Raw genomic sequence first — 19,090 nt, 5'->3', positions numbered from 1 at the left:
TTAAACCCAACACTGACATCTCAATGACAAGAGCTTCAGAAGGCAATGAAATGTTACCTCTAAGGTGCTGTAAGAAAACAACTACCCCTCTAGATATACTTCAATAAAGAGGGTAAAATTAATACATTTTTGAGAAAAATAAGAGATATTGCTAACAGGAGATAAGCTTTAAATAATATTCTATAAGTGGTTCATCATGCAGAAAGAAAATCATCTTGCATGAAAGATCAGATGCAGAAATTGATAGAGACCAAAGAAAATGATAATTATGAGAATAAATCTAAATCACATTGACTGTGAAAGTAGGGGGTGTGAAGAAACAACAGTGTGGCATATAAATTATATAGAATTACAATACTACATGACAAATATCACAAGTGATGTGTGTGCATGTTAGGGGGTGTATGTGGTAAATGCTGTTACACCGTTTATAGATTCTTCCCCAGGAGGATAATAAAGGTAACAATATTAGGGTTTTTTTAAAATAAATTTATTTATTTATTTTTGGCTGCGTTGGGTCTTCGTTGCTGCACGCAGGCCTTCTTTAGTTTTGGTGAGCGGGGGGCTACTCTTCGTTGCGGTGTGCGGGCTTCTCATTGCAGTGGCTTCTCTTGTTGCGGAGCATGGGCTCTAGGTGCGTGGGCTTCAGTAGTTGTGGCACGCGGGCTCAGTAGTTGTGGCTCATGGGGTTAGTTGCTCTGCAGCACGCGGGATCTACCTGGACCAGGGATCGAACCCTTTTCCCCTGCATTGGCAGGTGGATTCTTAACCACTGCACCACCAGGGAAGTCCCACAGTGTTAGGTTTTATTAAGTAAAGATGGTTTAGTTAAGGAATTTCTAAAGTAATCATTAAGAGAGTAAAACAGTGTGACCACAATGAGATGCCACTTTACACCCACTAGGATGACTATAATAAAAAAGACAGACAATAACAAGTGTTGGCCAGGATATGGAGATATTGGAACCCTCATATTTTGCTAATAGGAATATAAAATTGTGCATCCACTATGGAAAATAGTTTGAGGAAAATGGTTCCTCAAAAAGCTAAGTGTGGGGCTTCCCTGGTGGCGCAGTGGTTGAGAGTCCGCCTGCTGATGCGGGGGACACGGGTTCATGCCCCGGTCCGGGAGGATCCCACGTGCCGCGGAGCGGCTGGGCCCGTGAGCCGTGGCCGCTGGGCCTGCGCGTCCGGAGCCTGTGCTCTGCAACGGGAGAGGCCACAGCGGTGAGAAGCCCGCGTACCACAAAAAAAAAAAAAAAAAAAAAAAGCTAAGTGTGATGGTGTGACCCAGCATTTCCAGTCATAGAAATCATACACACCAAAAAGAATTGAAAACAGAGACTCAGACAGGGACTTGTACATTAATGCTCATAACAGCGTTATTCACAGTAGCCAAAAGGTAGAAACAACCTGAGTGTCCCTCGAGAGATGAATGAATAAACAATTTTAGAATTTCAGAAATCTTCTTCAGTGTGGGAAATTTCTTATTACTTCTTTCCTAATTTCTTCTCTCCATATTCTTTGTTCTCCCTTTCTGGAACTTCCACTGGATATTTTACCTCTAGGATTGGTCCTCTATAACTCTCACCTTTTCTCTCATATTCCTTTCCTTTTTTGTCTCACATCCTGGAAGATTTTCTTGCTCTTGTCTTTCAAACTTTCTATTGAAGTTTAATTTCAGAAATCATCATTTTAATTTCCAAGCATTCTTTCTTGCTTTCTTCATAGTATCCTTTTTCTGTTATAAGGATGCAGTGTCACTTTTTAAAAATTTCTGAGGATATTAGTGAGGTTAAAATATTTTCCCCTTCCCTATGTTAAATTATCTCTACTCTCTGCAGTTTCTTTTAATGTCAGGTTGGTCCCTTTCACATTACAAGTTTTCCTCAAATACCTGGCATATCTTGGTTTTCAATAAATATTTTAAAATTATGTAGTATAAAAACTAAATGTTTAAAAATTATGTAGTGTAAGAACTAAATTTGTAAAAGGATGATGTCTACTGCCAGGCAGGTGTTGGCAGGTGGGACCTATTAGTATTCCAATTGAAGTATTTAGTGTGGGCTGTCACACCAGCTGTTCTAGATCTCCTCAACTAGTTCAATCTGTTTTCTTTTCTTCTCCTTCTTCTTCTTCTTTTTTTCCCCAGAACTCCCTGCCCTTGTTTTTAGCCTAGAACTTCAAATCCTAGGTGCTATACATTCTTTATGTGGTGAAGAGAGGCATGGAGAGGTTTGACCATGACACATACAGACTTACAATTAATCTCTTTTTAATTTCTAAATATTTTTCCTTGGCCTTTCTTGTCTTTGGACTGAGTCTTTAGCCTCTGGTGTATTCTGCAAAGCGTATCAGCTTCCTAATTGGTACAGCCCCTCTGGTAGTATTTCATGGTGTAGCTTCTTCTTCACTCTGCCTCAGCAGTCACCTGTTCTCTATCTGATTTCTGTCTTCCAGATATTTGGTGGAATAACTTGCTTGCTTATAACCTGCTCCCACTCTCTTGTTTTGGGTTTGTACCATTTTAATTCCTTTGTCGTTTGTCGGGTGACGTTGGGCATGATAAACACACATGACCAGTCTGCTATTCTTCTACTAGAAAGAAATATTTAGTTGAATAATTTTTCAGGGGTATTTTCTGTATGAAGATTCTCTAAAATGTACATCTTTGATGCTAGAACTTTAGATGTTCTGAAAATGCACTTAATGTTGAGGTGTTTAAATAATTTTGATTCAGTAGGTGGCACTCTTTCCTAGTTTAACTCAATCCTAAATTAGTGTTTGAAGGGTTCAGGGTAGAAACATTTTATTTATCCTTATAATCCAGATAAATACATTTTCAGAGTTTGGTTATCATCAACTTTGACCAATTCATATTTTCACAACTTAAAATTTTTGAGTTAAATTTCAAAGTAAAGATCTAAAACTAAAATCTCCAATCTTTCTAGATTTCTGAAACAGTAGTGTTAATAGTGACTTATGCTCTATCCAAAGTTAAAAATAATTAAAATCTTATCTGAAGTCCTGAGTACAAATGGCATTCAGATTCAAGTTGTTAAATATTTTTAAAATTTCCTCTTATTACAGAGAGAGTTTCATTTCATTCTCTTTTCTTCTTCTACATCCTTCCTTTTGAATATTCCCCAAGTATATCAGTATTTTTAATGTACTGATATATTTGTACAATCTATAAACTAAACAAAGCACAATCTCTGTTTGCAATCCTATAATCCAAAATCATAGTCAAGATACATGTTAAGCAATTAAATACTAATATAGTTTAGGGAAACATTTAGTGCTTTTGGAAGACTTTACATAATCTATAAATAACAAGCAAGTACATAGAAGCATCTTAACTTCCTGTTCTGAATTTGCAAATAATTTACCAGTCTGTAAATCATGCTTGAAACTGTAATATTCACAGTGTTCACATAAATCTTATTAGGTCTGAAGCAAATCATGAAATGTTAGAGCTTTAAGGGACTTGGGAGAGTATAAGACTAACTTTTTAATGATCTCAAACTTTTAAAGTTTTGTTTACTGCTTACAGAAGTGAACCCTTTAGAAATTATGGTTTTTAAAAACATTGCAGGGGACTTCCCTGGTGGTCCAGTGGTAAAGAATCCACCTTTCAGTGCAGGGGACCCGGGTTTGATCCCTGGTCAGGGAACTAGCATCCCACATGCCGCGGGGCAACTAAGCCCGCGCACCACAACTACAGAGCCCGAGTGCCTCAACTGGAGAGCCCGTGTGCAGCAAACTACAGGGCCCACACGCTCTGGAGCCCGTGCGCCACAACTGCAGAAGAGAAAACTGCATGCCACAACTAGAGAGAAGCCCTCACGCCGAAAGGAAAGATCCCGCATGCCTCAGCGAAGATCCCGCGTGCCACCAACTAAGACTCGATGCAACCAAAAATAAAAATATAAATAAATCAATAAATAATAAATTAAAAATTTAAAAAACATTGCAAAAACATTCTAAAAAGAGTTAAAACAACTTACTGTAAAAGTTAATTGGTAAGCCTGTGACCAATTTTAACAAAGTGTATGGAAATATTAATAATTAACAGACTAAACTATTCTGAGAACAGTTGTCAATTAATCTGGAAACCTCAGTGTGATGCTAGGCTTACATAACCATAGGTTATTGGTGGATTTCTTTTATTTTTCTACAGTTTTATTTTAAAAATATACTTTCACAGAACCACGTGGCCTCAAGCATGCCCAGAATTTGGCCAGATAGCCAGAAATATTTCAGGATATTGGAAGTTTCAAATGCTTGTCTACCAAATTCCAAGCATACTGTGTCTCCTTGTTAGTCCATAATTTGTTACTTCTGTTTTTCAAAAACTGAGCCACATGGATAGTATTAGTGCTTGACAATTCAAATATAACTTGAATATTACATTCCAAAGACAATCAGAGAAACTTTAAAAAATGATATATATTCATGAAAATTATCCTATCTTTGAAGTTATCATTCCACCAAAGAGCTCCTCAATTTTTCAAAATGATTTCATTGACTTCAAAGCAGTTTAGCAGTAGGAAATAAGTGCTGTGCCTAATGACTCCTCACTTTCTGCTTCTGTTTTTCTGTCTCTGTCACTCTCTGTATAATAAAGATTGTAACCTTCAAGCTAAACACTGTCTCTGTTTGCAATCTTATAGTCTGAAATTAAATTATATTTATAAAATTTTAATGAGGACCTGCCTTGCCTCAACTAAATCAGCAGTGTTGTGGAGTCTATAAAATTTTCCTTTTAGTTTCAAGTTCCAGTGATACCTTGGTACATCAATAAGAAAGTAAAATGTTGTGAATCACTGAGTGTTCTGACCAGTGCACTTCTTAGATCCTTTTAATTCTTCCCCAAACTTTTCATATGAGGAAATATTTTAGTAAATATTTTCAACAAGTTCACCAAATCCCCTCATTGCATTAAATCTCCAGTCTTTGTTTCATTTTCTTCCAGAGCTCACAAAGCTGACCACATAAGCATACCCTCACTTGCAAACGTTATAGAGTTATAGTATGTATGCAATGGTTGGTGGGCATACAAGTCTTTCCCTATGACTTCGATCATTTGTAGAAAATTTCCTTTTTTCCCATTTATTGCAGGTGATCCATTAATACAGCTCAGTATTTCCATGTTTAGAACAAGCTCCTTAACTTCTTGTCTACCAGATAGTTAGGCACTACTGGCCCACGTGTGCAGACTTAATTTGGTAAACATTACTTTGCTGCAGTTCCTGGCAGGCAGAATTTGGTTTGGACTATATGTTGAATAGCCCTGATCTTTTCACAGTAAGTAAAATTAATTTTGGAAGAGTTCAAATGATTTGATTAAGAGTAAGATTTTCTGTTTTCTTAGTGCAGAATTAAGACTAGAACCCCAATTTTTTTTTTAATTTTTAAATTTTATTTATTTTTTTACATAGCAGGTTCTTATTAGTTATCCATTTTTTACATATTAGTTTTTATTGAAGTATAGTTGATTTGCAATGTGTGTTAATTTCTGTTGTACAGAAAAGTGATTCAGTTTTATATGTATATATATATGTATATATATATACACACACACACACACACACTCTTTTCATATTCTTTTCCTTTATGGCTTATCACAGGGTATTGACTATAGTTCCCTGTGCTATACAGTAGGACCTTGTTGTTTATCCATTCCATGTATAATAGCTTGCATCTGCTAATCCCAAACCCCCAATCCATCCCTCCCCCCACCCTCCACCCCCTTGGCAACCACAAGTCTGTAGAACCCCAATCTTCTTATTCAGTAAGTTCAGTAAATTTTTTTTTTTTTTTTTTTTTTTCGGTACGCAGGCCTCTCACTGTTGTGGCCTCTCCCGCTGCGGAGCACAGGCTCCGGACGCGCAGGTTCAGCGGCCATGGCTCACGGGCCCAGCCGCTCCGTGGCATGTGGGATCTTCCCGGACGGCATGAACCCGTCTCCCCTGCATCGGCAGGCGGACTCTCAACCACTGAGCCACCAGGGAAGCCCAGTAAATATTTTTGAGTGACATTTTTCTACTAAAGACAGAAGGACATTATATATATATATATAATTTTTTTTGATCTTAGTTTTTGGAACAGACAGGTATGTATATAAATAATTATAGTGCTTCTAATATAAGTATATACAAAGATTGAAGAGAGTACAAAAGTCAGAGTAATTATTAGGTCTGTTGTGGGAGTGGGAGGAGAGAGATATGGAAATGCTTCAAGGAGGAGGGCTTTGAGGAATGGATAAGCATTTGCTAAGCAGATGAAGCAGGGGTGGGAGGGGAGGGCGAGGGTATTTGCACAGAAGGAATAGCAGGTGCAAAGGCAGGAAGATTTTGCAACAGTATACGTTTTCTAGAGAATGCAAGGAGTTTGAGAAGTCTGCTGAAGTCTAAGTGGAGGCAAGGAGTAGGATTGTAGAAAGAGGTGGTGTGAATTGGCTCTGGAGAATCTCGATTTTGAAGAGCTTTATTTGCCAGGCTAAGGATTTTGGATTTTATCCTGAAGGTGATGGAGGATCACTGAAGAATTTTAACTTAGTGTCTCAGTTTCTGCCATACTCTGGTAGTGGTTGAAGGTGAATTTGGGAGTGTTAGGGTGACGCTCGTGGAGTAGAAACATAGAAATCAGGAAACTATTGTGTGTAATTCAGATGAGAGATATCTCCCACCCCTATAATCTGCTATTATTCCCCTAAATACAATCCGTGGCACCTGTCCTTTCAGTCTCACCCGTTTTCTGCTCTGGGCTTCCTGCCTTTGATTTGTTGCCCATCTACTGTCTGCCCTGCCATCATGTTAGTGACTATTCTGATTTTTAAAAATCTACCTCTTCTCATTACTCTCCACCAAGCCATTTCCAAACCTGATGTCTTAGTAGATGGCCTTACCTCACATTTCACAGAGATATCAAGACCATTCAATGAGCAAGCCTGAGTTTGTTTGCCTCCTGAAGCCAACAAACTTAATTCATTTATACAATCTCTTCCTTCTCCTCCCCACCTGCTTCAGTGAAAGGACCAGCCCTTCTCCTATCTAAGGCTAATTCTTCCATCTGACCTTTGAATCCCATTTCCTCTGCTTCCATTGAGCATTTCTTTATTTCCATGATCATTCACCTCTCTTTCTCAGCGGGCTCTGTTCCTGTCAATATACCAATAGGATTCAAGTCTTTGCCTTTTAAAAATTCCATATCCTGCTTGATATGTCTTTCTTTTTCCATTAACTACCAATTTCATGACAAAGTACTGATCTTTGTATAACTACACTGTTCCGTCCTTTCTAAACCAGGACTTCTCAGTTGGAATATTATTTGGCATTTTGAGTCGGATAATTCTTTGCTGGGGGCACTGTCCTGTGTAGGATATTTAGCAGCAGCCCTTGCTTCAAACTGCTAGATGTCAGTAACATCTACCTAGTTGTAATAACCAGAAATATCTCCAGACACTGTCAAATAACCCCTGGGGGTCAAAATCAACCCCAAATGAGAACCTTTGTTCTAAAATGTAGACCAGTTGCCGAAACTGCTCCTACTTACAGATCTCCATACTGCCAAACATACCCTTTATTACTCACTTCATTATTGAAACTTTTTTCTCACTGGTCCTGTTCATTACCTCCCTTTGTTCTGGCCCATCCATATCCTTCTGGGACTCCTTTTCATTCTTCAACTCTTAAAATACCAGACTTCCCCAGGTATCTGTCTCCTCTCATTTATGCTGTGTGACCTCATCAAAACTATTGTTTTGGCTATCACATATAAGTTAATGAGTCCAAATCTCTGTCTTCAGCCCAGACCTCTCTCCTAAGCTTCAGACACATATGTTGAACGGCTTAACTGGAATCTCCACTTTGGGTAAATGTTAGATATCTCAAACTCAACTTGCCCCCAAAAGAAGTAATACTTTCCTTTCTCTCAACCTCCTCCCTTATCCCATGCAACTGAAAGTCCCAAACCCACAAAGTTGGGTTTTTCAAGCCTGTGTCTCTTTCCCGGATGGTGCCACCACCCAACCACTTACCATAAATCTGGAAGCCTCTGAGATTCTCCTCCTTCACCTCCTACAACCACTTAATTATTCAATCTTCTTATCTTCTGTATCTGTCTCTTGCTTCTTACTCCCATTTCTACTACCCTCATCACTTTTTACCTGCAATTCCAACTGGTCTTTGCCCCTCTACTCTTGCCCTTCTCCAGTCTATCCTCTACTCTGCTTATATAATGGTGTCTCTAACAGTCAAATCTGATTTTTATTCCTCTGATTGATTTCCTTTAATAGCTTCTCATAGTTTTAAATATAAAATAGTTCAAATTCCTTATCCTAGCAAAAACCTTACTTAATATATTTCTATCTACTTTGCTTCCCTCATCTTTTGCTGATTTCCTTGCATGACATATTCAGTCGATCCTAGTAAAGAATTTGTTTCATGCTGTTTCAACTAGAGGATTCTGTAGCTTAGCATGTGCTGATCTTTCTGCCTGCAATGCCCTCTCTATTTGCTTTATTTAACTGTCTTCATTCATGTTGCAAAATTTAAACATTAAATTTTGGTTTAGTGTTTGACTACATGTTTGACTACAGTGTTTCATCTTCTCTTGGTTTTACTACAGTGTTTCATCTTCGTGTTCTCAGAACATGAGTGTACCGTCCCTTACTTTCCACATTACAGTGTAAATTGTGGGTTTGCTTTCTGGGTCTTATAAAATACTTCAAGTAAAGCAGTGGTTATGTACCTAGTACTCACAATGTACAGCACAATGTCTAGCACATAGTAAGTACTTGATAAATGAATAGTTCTAAATATACTAAAGACCTGGACTGGTGCAGAGTACAGAGAGGAATGGGTCGATTTTCGATACATGAGATATTTCACTGGCAGAATTGGAAGGACTTATTGACTAATGAGGGGTAGGGAGTGAGGAAGAGTCTTCAAAGATGACCATTATGTTCCTAGTTAGATAACTTGGTCCTATTGATTGAGACAGGGAAGACTGAGATGGATGGGGTTTAAACATCGTATACGTACATTCATTTATTTATTTTGGACACGATATGTTAGAAATGCCTGTGGCACATTAAAGTGGAAATGACATATACAGTAAACAGCCATATGGGTCTAGATCCCAGTCAACGCTGTCCAACAGAAGTATAATGTGAGTTGTAAATGTAATTTAAAATTTTCTGGTAGCCATATTTTAAAAAGTAAAAGAAACAGGTTAATTTAATTTTAATAGTATATTTTACTTAACCTTGGGTTTGTCGACTGCACTATTAACATTTTGTGCCAGAGAATTCTTTGTTGGTTAGGGCTATCCTGTGAATTGTAGGATGTTTAGCAGCATCCCTGGCCTCTTGTTAGTAGTTGCCAATAGCTCCCTCCCCACACAAGTTGTGACAACCAAAAATGTCTCCAGATATTGTTAAATGTCTTGGGGGGAGGAGACGGTACCAAATCACCCCGTTTGAGAACCATCGATTTAACCCAATATAGCCAAATTATTATTTCAACATATAATCAATATTAAGTTATTGAGATTTAAATAATTTTTTGTATTGTATCTTTGAAATTGGATGTATAGATTTCACTTACAGCACTTCTCAGTTTGTACTAGCCACATTTCAAGTGCTCAACAGCTACATGTGGCTAGTGTCTACCTTTTTGAAGAGCATAGGTCAAGAGCTTTAGAGAAATGGTTTCGTCTGGAAATACATGGCTTTGAGAAGTCATAAGTTGATAACAGTTAAAACCATGGCAGTAGATAAGATAGTTGAGGAAGAATTATTTAGAGTGAGAAAATAGGAGGATTGAGGAAAAATGCTAGTCCAATGCTCTTCTGGTCTCCCCACACAATCTGCTACCCTTTCTTGTTTATTATCATTATTTTAAAATATTTTCTTCACTGAAAAATATGGAGAACATGAACGAACAAAGGAAAGGGTATTGAGAAAGACAAGCTGATGACAAAGGGAGGGAATTAATGTTTATTGAACACTTAATTGGTAAGTAATGTGTTCTTTTTTTGCGGTACACGGGCCTCTCACTTGTGGCCTCTCCCGTTGCGGAGCGCAGGTTCCGGACACGCAGGCTCAGCGACCATGGCTCACCGGCCCAGACGCTCCGCGGCACGTGGGATCCTCCCGGACCGGGGCACGAACCTGTATCCCTTGCATCGGCAGGCGGACTCTCAACCCCTGCGCCACCAGGGAAGCCCGGTAAGTAATGTTTGAAGCGTTATGTGAACTGTCTTAATCTCACAAGAACCCTTTGAGAAAAATGATGTTACCTCAGTTTATAGAGGAGGAAAGCGAGGTTTTTTTGTCTTTGTTTTAAATATGCTTTTATTTTATTTTTTAAAATTGAGATATAATTGACATTTTCTTTCTTTTCTTTTCTCCCTCTCTCTCTCTCCCTTCCTCCTTCTCTCCCATCCTTCCTTTCTGGAAACAGATTTACAAAGGTCTAATCAATTAGACATTTAGCTGTTAATTGGCGTCACTGGGATTTTTAAAAAAATTTTTAGAATTCTTTTTCAAATTCTTTTCCCATTTAGATTACAGAATATTGAGCAAAGTTCCCTGTGCCATACAGTAGGTCCTTGTTGGTTATCTATTTTACACATAGCAGTGTGTACATGTCAATCCCAAACTCCCAGTCTATTCCCCCCCCCCAACCATAAGTTCATTCTCTTAAGTCTGGCATCACTGAGATTTGAAAGGAAGTTTGACTGATTCCAAAGCCTACATCCTTTTCCCCTACATCCTCCTAATGCACGTAATGAAGCATTTGCTATCTACTGGTTTTTATAAAATAAGAAGGCGTGTGTGATTGTATAGTTAGTTCCCAGGGTACCTATCACCACTTCTGATCTGATTTCGGAAGCAAATTCACCTTAACGGTGAGGTACCATGATCTCCATGTCATTGGCAAGTATGATTTCAGTATCATTTGCTGCGAAAGACACTAAACCACGATGTTTTTGTTTGTTACCTTAAGTACTGTCAATAATTCTGTGGTTAGTTGTAACTTTTAGTTATGAAAAAAATCAGCCAAGACGTAGTCAGCATTTTGTTTACATACTGACCGCATTTCACCAAGGAAAATAAAATAACGAGCTTTATTACATCGGTTTCGCCAACAGACTGATAAAGCGAGTTCGAAGGGGAAGTCTCGGGGAAGAGGGGGCGGCACGGTGAGAAACGAGAATCTGAGCAAGCGCAGAAACAAAACAGATGTTAATGGAGGCGAGAAGGCTACTGCGCTCTCACTTTGCGAACTGTCGTAAAGCCCCCAGTGTCGTGCTCGCTCGGTAGAGGAGGGATTGGTTAGGCGGCGGCGGCCGGAGAGCAGCAGCAGTGGCGGCGGCGGTGGCGAGGTGTTTGGTCTGCGCAGCATAGAAACGCCTGCAGCTTCGGGGAAGGAATTCCCGTGGGATCAAATTAGGCATTCTGAACCCAAGCCGGGTCAGCTGGGCCGAACCAGGCGCTGCCGCTCGTAGAGTTTTGGTGGCGGTGACAGACGCTGCTCTTGACTGTAGGGGCCTATTAGGCCAAGATCCGAAGCGCGGATCACTGGCTCTCGACGCATCCTCTTCCCCCCTTACATCTCCTGTCTTCCTTCCTGGGCCAGTGATTCCCGGAGCCTGGGAAGAGGGTTGCTAATGATTAAGGTGAGGAGGGCGGGGGGAGGGGATCGATTGGATGCCGCGCGTGCGCGCAACGGGGGAGGGGCCGGGCTGGAGGGGAGAAAGAGGAAGGGCTGCGGCCGCGGAAGGCTGGGGTCGGCGACCGGCTGGTTATTGCTGGCTCCGTGGTGACTTAGGGTCCGGGTCTCCGCAGAAGATTTAACTGTGTTTGAGCAAAGCATTTGTCTACAGACACACCCACCCCCCTCAGTGAGGGGCTCTGGGTGAAGGGATTTCTTTCCCTTTTTCGACTCTCCCTAGAGTCTTAGGATGGGGGCTGAGGACTGAGGCGTGGGAGTGCGATTTGACAATGGAGTGATGAAGGTAACCCGCACCCGGGGTGTTTGTTGGAGGGCGCTAAGTCAGCCCTGACGGTTAGGGAGTTGCCTTCTTCTGTGATCAAGGAAACGTAGACCGCAGAACAGCTGAGATACAGACCCGTCAGATTTTTGTGTAGAGTTGGCTGGTTGGTCATTAAAAAAGAAGCTTGATATTTTTGTTACTGTTTTTAGAGAATTTATCAGAGTCAGTAACAATGTTGTAGTTGGAAATATTTGTTCTATGCTGCAGAAATAGAGGTTTGTCACTATAGTTCTTAAATAGATTATAGTAGATCTTTACATATAAGTTCTTAACTCACGTCTAAGTTTTAACGTTTAAAAAATACCAGGAAGTATAGGGTATTCATTTAATTTGTTCATGTTTGTAGTGTGGGGTGATTCCATTGTATTGCATGCTTTCCTGTTTTTTGGTTTATGTGCAGCATGAATTTAGAACTCTCTGGGGTGGTAAAATGCCAGCTGACATAGACTTCATTTTATAATTCATAAAGCTTTTTGAACCTGACTTAATCCAAACTTTATTTCATTTGGTGTTTTATGTTTAATTTTCTTGTTTTAGGGACCTCTTCAACCAAAAAGAACAGACTGGGGAAAAGATAAGCTAAGGTTCCATTTCCTTTCCCATTTTTATTTTTTGTGTCATTGCTTTCAAATGTTAGTATGTGATTAAGGTATTACATAGAAGTTTTATAATACTGGTTTTCCTTGGTTTTATTAGAGTGAAAAATCTACATTTTGATATTTCAGTACTATATGTTTTTTAGTAAAAATTTTCATGTCAGTGTGAACCAGGTTATTTTTTCATACAAAACAGTAGTGTTTGTGAGACAAAACAAGTAGGGTGAGAAAGAAACCCTTTCACTCTGAAAAGAATCTTAAATTGTTTTTTTTTTTTAAGCCTTGAATTATTTTACTTTTGTCCATCTCTTGTCATTTAACCTTGGACAAATGACATCTCTCTCCTGTGCATTTGTTTGCCTCTACAATTTAGAGTACTATTCTAAGAACTGGTGAGGGTATTTATGAATCTGTCTGAACAATATTGTAGGGAAACTAGGAAGATTAGAGTTTCTCCTTGAACATCAGGGAAGTTGTATATTGTGTGTATGGATCCTTCTGTCACTTTTTCCCTTTTGTTTGGTGTCTCTTGGTCACTTGCATATTAGTTCTTTCACTAGCGTTGGTTTTTGACGAAAGATATAGTAAAAATAATTTCATTTTGGTGAAAACTGCATCTCAGTGGAGGTTATACCTTGACAAATTTCACTTCAATACTCCATTTCCACAGATAATTGAAAAATAGCTATACTGATCTTTAAGATAAGAGGTCAGCAATTTACTCATCTAAAGCAAAGGAATAGTCAGCAGATATTCCTAAATAGTTATTTTCACTTTAAAATTTAAAATGTGGAATAAAAACCTCATTGAATCAAACCAATTAAATTTTTAGATGCTTCTTGTATTATTTTGTCAAAGAGGGGTTTCTGTAACATGCTTTACTTAGAGCATAATTATATGTGCCCTTGTTTTGACATTTCTCCTGATGGCTAGGATTTCAATAGGAAAAAAAAAGTGACAGTTCTAAAAACGATGGTAAAGTATGTTATAACTTGACATTAACATTCTATGGGTGACATTATTATACATAAAGAGTGTAGGGCTAGAGACAGGAGATCTGGATTTTAAATCTAGCTTTGCTTGCTATTCATTCAATCTGTGACTTTGTGGATGACCATCCCACCGGGGCTTCAGATCTCTCTCAACTGTTAAATGAGAAGTGTGGGATAGGTAACTCTAATTTTCTCTAGGTCCCAATTTTAATGGTTTGCATTTTTAGTTAGGTGTTTTTGGTATTAATCATATTCATCATGATCCAGTCCCCAGAAAGAAATGCTGTACTGAGAGTATTAATTCCTTCATGGTACGTATATATTAGAGCCCGGGGGGGGGGGGAGAAAAAAGGAAACAAAACGAATGATTGAGCCATGTTTGTTGTTCTAGATAATGCTTCTGTCCCATTGTAGATATTACTTATGATTAGCTCTCATATGATACTAAAAAATGAAACTTTTATTTAAATCAAATAAATCATCCTGATTTATCAGGATGATAAATCCTTTAAATCATCCTGAGTAATTTTTCTTTCAGAAACCCATAATCGTTGTTCAGTGAATTTCCAGAAATGCATTTGAATGCCTTACACCTCTGTTCTTTCTTTGCTGCATCCCATAGTGTTTTGGTAACAGCTGGCCCAAGTTTCTGCAGGTACTCAATTTATACCATGACGTGAGCAGTGAGTGAGCTACAAATGTTTAAAAACAAATACTAAACTGAGCTTACATTTTAGATAGAGGTACTTACTGCATTACTATTTAATCATTCTGTAAGTATTTATTGATTGTGTCATGTTCTTGGCATTTTCTTGGCCTTCAGTGAAGAAGGCACTCTGCCTTCATGCACTGGATATTTTATTAGGGGAAACAATAAACAGAATAGCTTTATGTAGTGGTAAGTGCCATGAAGAAAATAGGGGCATGTAATGGAGAATGAATGGAAGTGGGGCTCTACTGTGCATTGAGAGGTTAGAAAGGGCCTCTTTTTAGAGGTAATACTTGATTTGCGATCAGTGATTAAAAAGAGTCAGCCCGGGGCTTCCCTGGTGGTGCAGTGGTTGAGAATCCGCCTGCCGATGCAGGGGACACGGGTTCGTGCCCCGGTCCGGGAAGATCCCACATGCCGCAGAGCGGCTGGGCCCGTGAGCCATGGCCGCTGAGCCTGCGCGTCCCGAGCCTGTGCTCCGTAACGGGAGAGGTCACAACAGTGAGAGGCCCGCGTACCGAAAAAAAAAAATAATAATAATGTGTAGTAACCAAATGTAATGTGTTGACATTGTTTAAATCCTGACTCAAACCAACTGTAGAAAGTAATTTTTAAAGCACTTTGGAGGAAATTTGAATGTGGATAGGTATTAGATGATTTCAAGGAATTATTGTTAGTTTTGTAAGGGATGCTAATGGCATTATGTTTCTGTAAGAAAATGCCCATTTTTAGAGATGGAGACTGAAGAATGAGGAAGAGAAATTTGTTTGGTATTCATTTAAAAATACTTCAGAGCAAAGAAAGGATGGGAGAGATGAGTTAGATGAAGCAAGTGTGGAATAATACTGATAATTGTTGTGTTGGAGTGATAGGTATATGTGTAGTAATAATATTGTTCTCCTTTTGTGAGGTCTGAAAATGTTCTTACTTTAAAATGCATTTAAAATAATTTATACCCTATTTAGATGTCTTCTCCTTTTTTTCTCTTCCTCCCAGTTTTGATAAAATGTAGACTTTTGTTCCTCTTTCTAAACATTCATCATTTATTCAACAAATATGAGTACTGTATTTCAAGCACTGTGTCAGTGCTTGAGTTAAAACAAAGAGCAGGACCTTAAGGCCTGCCTATGAGGAGCTTATGGTTTGCTGGATGAAGGGAGAGTCCCTCAGTGTGGACTGTGTTAACATGAAATCATAAATTTCTGTGTTTTCCTGAGGGTATACAGGATCAGCATCTTAGTGTTTATGTGGTTACTAAACAAATATTTTTCTTGGGACATCCCTGGTGGTCCGGTGGTTGAGACTCTGTGCTCCCAATGCAGGGGGCACAGGTTCAATCCCTGGTTGGGGAACTAAGATGCTGCACGGTGCGGCCAAAAAAAAATTGTTTTTTTTGTTTTCTAGAGAATTGAGAATTTAGGAAGTTCTGTATGCAGCTGTGTGCCAGTCTGAGTCACTGTTGTATTCATTTCCCTTATTCATATGTGCTATAGGGCATCAGAATAAATCACGTTTTTACTTTACCACCTTTTGACATCCCAGTTTGCCTTTATTTAAATTTTTTATTTTGAAATAATTTCAAGCCTAAAGAATTTCAAACCTAAAGAAAAGTTTAAAAAATGGTACTGAGAACTCTTCAATATCCTCTAGTCAGATTTACCAGTTTTTAAAATTTTGTTGCATTTGCTTAAATGCTCTTTTCTGAATCACTTGAAGGTAAATTGAATGTATTATGCCCAAGTCTCTAAATATTCACTGTGTATTGTATTTTGCATTATTACAATACAATTACCAGATTCAGGAAATCTAACATTGATAATACTATATTATCTAATCTATCTAATCTATAGCCCCTATTCCAGTTTTGTCAGTTTGTCCCAGTAATAGCATTTGTTCCTTTGTAGCATTTTCCCCATAGGATCCCGGCCAGGATTGCAAATTACATTTAGTTGTCATATCTCTTCAGTCTCCTTTCATCTGGAACAGTATCTTAGCCTTTCTCTTTCATTGTATTGACATTTTTGAAGAATACAGGCTATATATTTCATAGAGTATTCTCAATTTGGGTTTGTCTGATGTTTCCTCGTAATTAGATTCAGGTTATGTATCCCCAGCGGGGGATTTTGTGTCTTTCTCAGGGTATGATATTGAAGTACCTGTTATCGGTCTGCGCCTCATTGGTGATGTTAATTTTTAGTTACCTGGTCATGGTGTTGTCTGGTTTCTTCACAGGAATGTATAGTTATTATTTTTCCCCTCTCACCTAATAAGCAGTCTGTGGGGATAACTTTGAGATAGAGCATATATCCTGCTTCTAATCAGATCTGTATTTTCATCAAATTTCCCTCCTGGATTTAACATACATTGATGATTCTTGCCTGTGCTGATGTTTATATTGATAGTTGCAAAATGGTTATTTCCTGACTCCATTTCTTTATGTCAGTAGATGTTCTGTCTTAAGGCAGAAGCATCCTTTTATCTATCTGTTATCAATATGGACTTACGTAACCTCCTGTCTGACTCAATGGGTTATACTCCATTACTGCCTTTATTTATTTTGATGCTCAGATTGTCCCAGGTTTGTCCAGTGGGATCCTTTCTACCCTGGCTTCTGTGTCTTTTTGACATACTCTCATAATTTTTTTGGAGTATTTCCTCTCTTTTTGCACAACTCAGTCCTGGAATCAGCCATTCTCCAAGGAGCCCTGGGTCCTTAGAGTGGGGAATCCAATTTGCTTTTGAGTTATCTATTTATATATAGAAACAATCTCTTCTTTTCTGGATCAGGACATCTTCTGAGAAACTAAATTTAAGTTAGACTTTGATAGTGAGTTTGTATTTCTCTGAAGATTTTGTTTATGAAGTAATTACATAAGATTTAGCAATTATATTTACCGTAAAGCAATTATTTTATTCTTTTCTTTCAAATACATAAGTTCTAATTTGATCTTAATCATGATCAAATGAGATAGAAGAAAAAAAGGGTTATTTTATTTTATGTTACCTTGTGTGTGTGTGTATGTATATGTGTGTGGGGAGGGTTTAACCACTTAACTGTTAAAAAATAACTTAAGGTTTATATACTTAACTGTTGTTTTTTTTAATTTATTTTTTTATTTTTGGCTGTATTGGGTCTTCATTATTGCGCGTGGGCTTTCTCTGGTTGCGGCAAGTGGGGGGCTACTGTTCGTTGTGGTGCGTGGGCTTCTCTTTGCAGTGGCTTCTCTTTGTTTTAGAGCATGAGCTCTAGGCGCACAGGCTCTAGGCACGTGGGCTTCAGTACTTGTGGCACTTGGGCTCCGTAGTTGTGGCTTGCGGGCTCTAGAGCGCAGGCTCAGTAGTTGTGGTGCACGGGCTTAGTTGCTCTGCAACTAAGTCCTCCCGGATCAGGGCTCAAACCTGTGTCCCCTGCATTGGAAGGAGATTCTTAACCGCTGCGCCACCAGAGAGGTCCCTACTTAACTGTCTTCAACTGAGTCATCAGACATTTTGGTTTGAGGAAATTGTTGCTTTTTAACTAGCTTTTTAAATGAAAACGTTTTTATTGTACTATAGAATGGTATTTCATATAAGAGTGGAAACTCAAAGACATATTATTCCAGGCAGTTACTGTTACATCTTGGTTTATTTCACAGCCATTCTCTCACCTTTGCATCGGTATTTGCTTTATTTGTCTTTTAAACTTAACTTTTAAGTATTTTTCCTGGCAGTATTTTGAATGATTTTTATTTTTGAACCAATTAACATCTGTACATGGTTTAAAAGTTAGTTCCAAATGGCTTATAGTGAAAAAAACAGCAGTCCCCTCTGCTACCCCTCCTAATTTCCTAGTTCCACTTCCTAAGTGGGAACACTTTCAGCTCTTAAAATATTTTTTTTCTTTTGGTATTTACCTTCATATTTCTAAATAATATGCTTATATATGTACTAAGCCACTTTAGATGTCAGTTTACATTTTTTATTTTTTTAATAATTATTTAATTTTTTAAGATAAAATACATATCAATACAAAGGATACTAAATTCACAGGGTACAAAGGGTATACAGGGAAAGAAGTCTTCTTGACATCCCTGTCTTCCTACCACCCAGTTCTTTTCCCTGGAGACATATTCCCTCTTCTTAGTTTATATGTATCTCCAGAGCAGTGGTTCTCTGTGGTCTGTGGAGTCTTGAGGGGGGTCTTCAAATGTTTCAAGTTATCTGTTGGTTTGAAACTATTTCATAATAATACTAACTTCTTCTTTGTTACTTAACTATGTTGACATTTGCACTGATGGTGCAAACACAGTGATGGGTAAAACTACTGGCCCTGCAGTGCATATCAAGACAGTGGCAAAAATTGTACTAATAATTATATTCTTCATCACTATACATTAACGGTTGGGGAAAAAAAACCTGGTTTCATTTAAGAATATCCTCCATGAAGCAGTAAAGCTTGTTAATTTTATTAATCTTGATCCTTGAGTACATGTTTTTTTAATATTTCATGTGACAAAATGAGAAGAATGTTATACGACACTTCTGCTGCATACCAAAGTATGATGCTTGTCTTGAAGAAAAGTATTTGTGTGATTGAGTTGCGAGCCGAACTAGCAAAATAGTTGCTTTTTTCATGGAACACTATTTTTACTTGAAAGAATGACAAACTGTAGTTATTTAAACTTGGGTATTTGTACATATTTTCTCAAAAATAAATGAAGTGAGCCTGTCACTTCAGGGAAAACAAC

The 19,090-nt window shown here is 38.4% G+C and overlaps 1 protein-coding gene across 17 annotated transcripts in view; it reads left to right on the top strand.

The window, feature by feature from the left end:
- The first annotated feature begins 10,162 nt into the window (after nt 1-10,162).
- Nucleotides 10,163-19,090, top strand: part of RNF111 (ring finger protein 111) — an 87,135-nt gene continuing 78,207 nt past the window's right edge. For 5 of the 17 annotated variants that reach the window (XM_067029771.1, XM_067029765.1, XM_067029767.1 and 2 more), the window contains exon 1: nt 11,312-11,688. Coding sequence is in view for 8 of the 17 variants with exons in the window: in XM_059056213.2 (XP_058912196.1) it covers nt 11,680-11,688; nt 12,604-12,650 (56 nt within the window). In the remaining 9 variants the exon portion in view is untranslated. Of the gene's footprint in view, nt 10,235-11,244; nt 11,689-11,746; nt 12,028-12,603; nt 12,651-19,090 lie in introns of those variants that run through there. The other 12 variants (XM_059056214.2, XM_059056212.2, XM_059056208.2 and 9 more) reach the window with 9 other exon arrangements.

This window comes from Kogia breviceps, chromosome 3, assembly GCF_026419965.1.
Source record: "Kogia breviceps isolate mKogBre1 chromosome 3, mKogBre1 haplotype 1, whole genome shotgun sequence".
NCBI lineage: Eukaryota > Metazoa > Chordata > Mammalia > Artiodactyla > Physeteridae > Kogia > Kogia breviceps.
The sequence above is the reverse complement of the archived record's forward strand: the minus strand, read 5'-3'. Positions and strand labels throughout refer to the sequence as shown.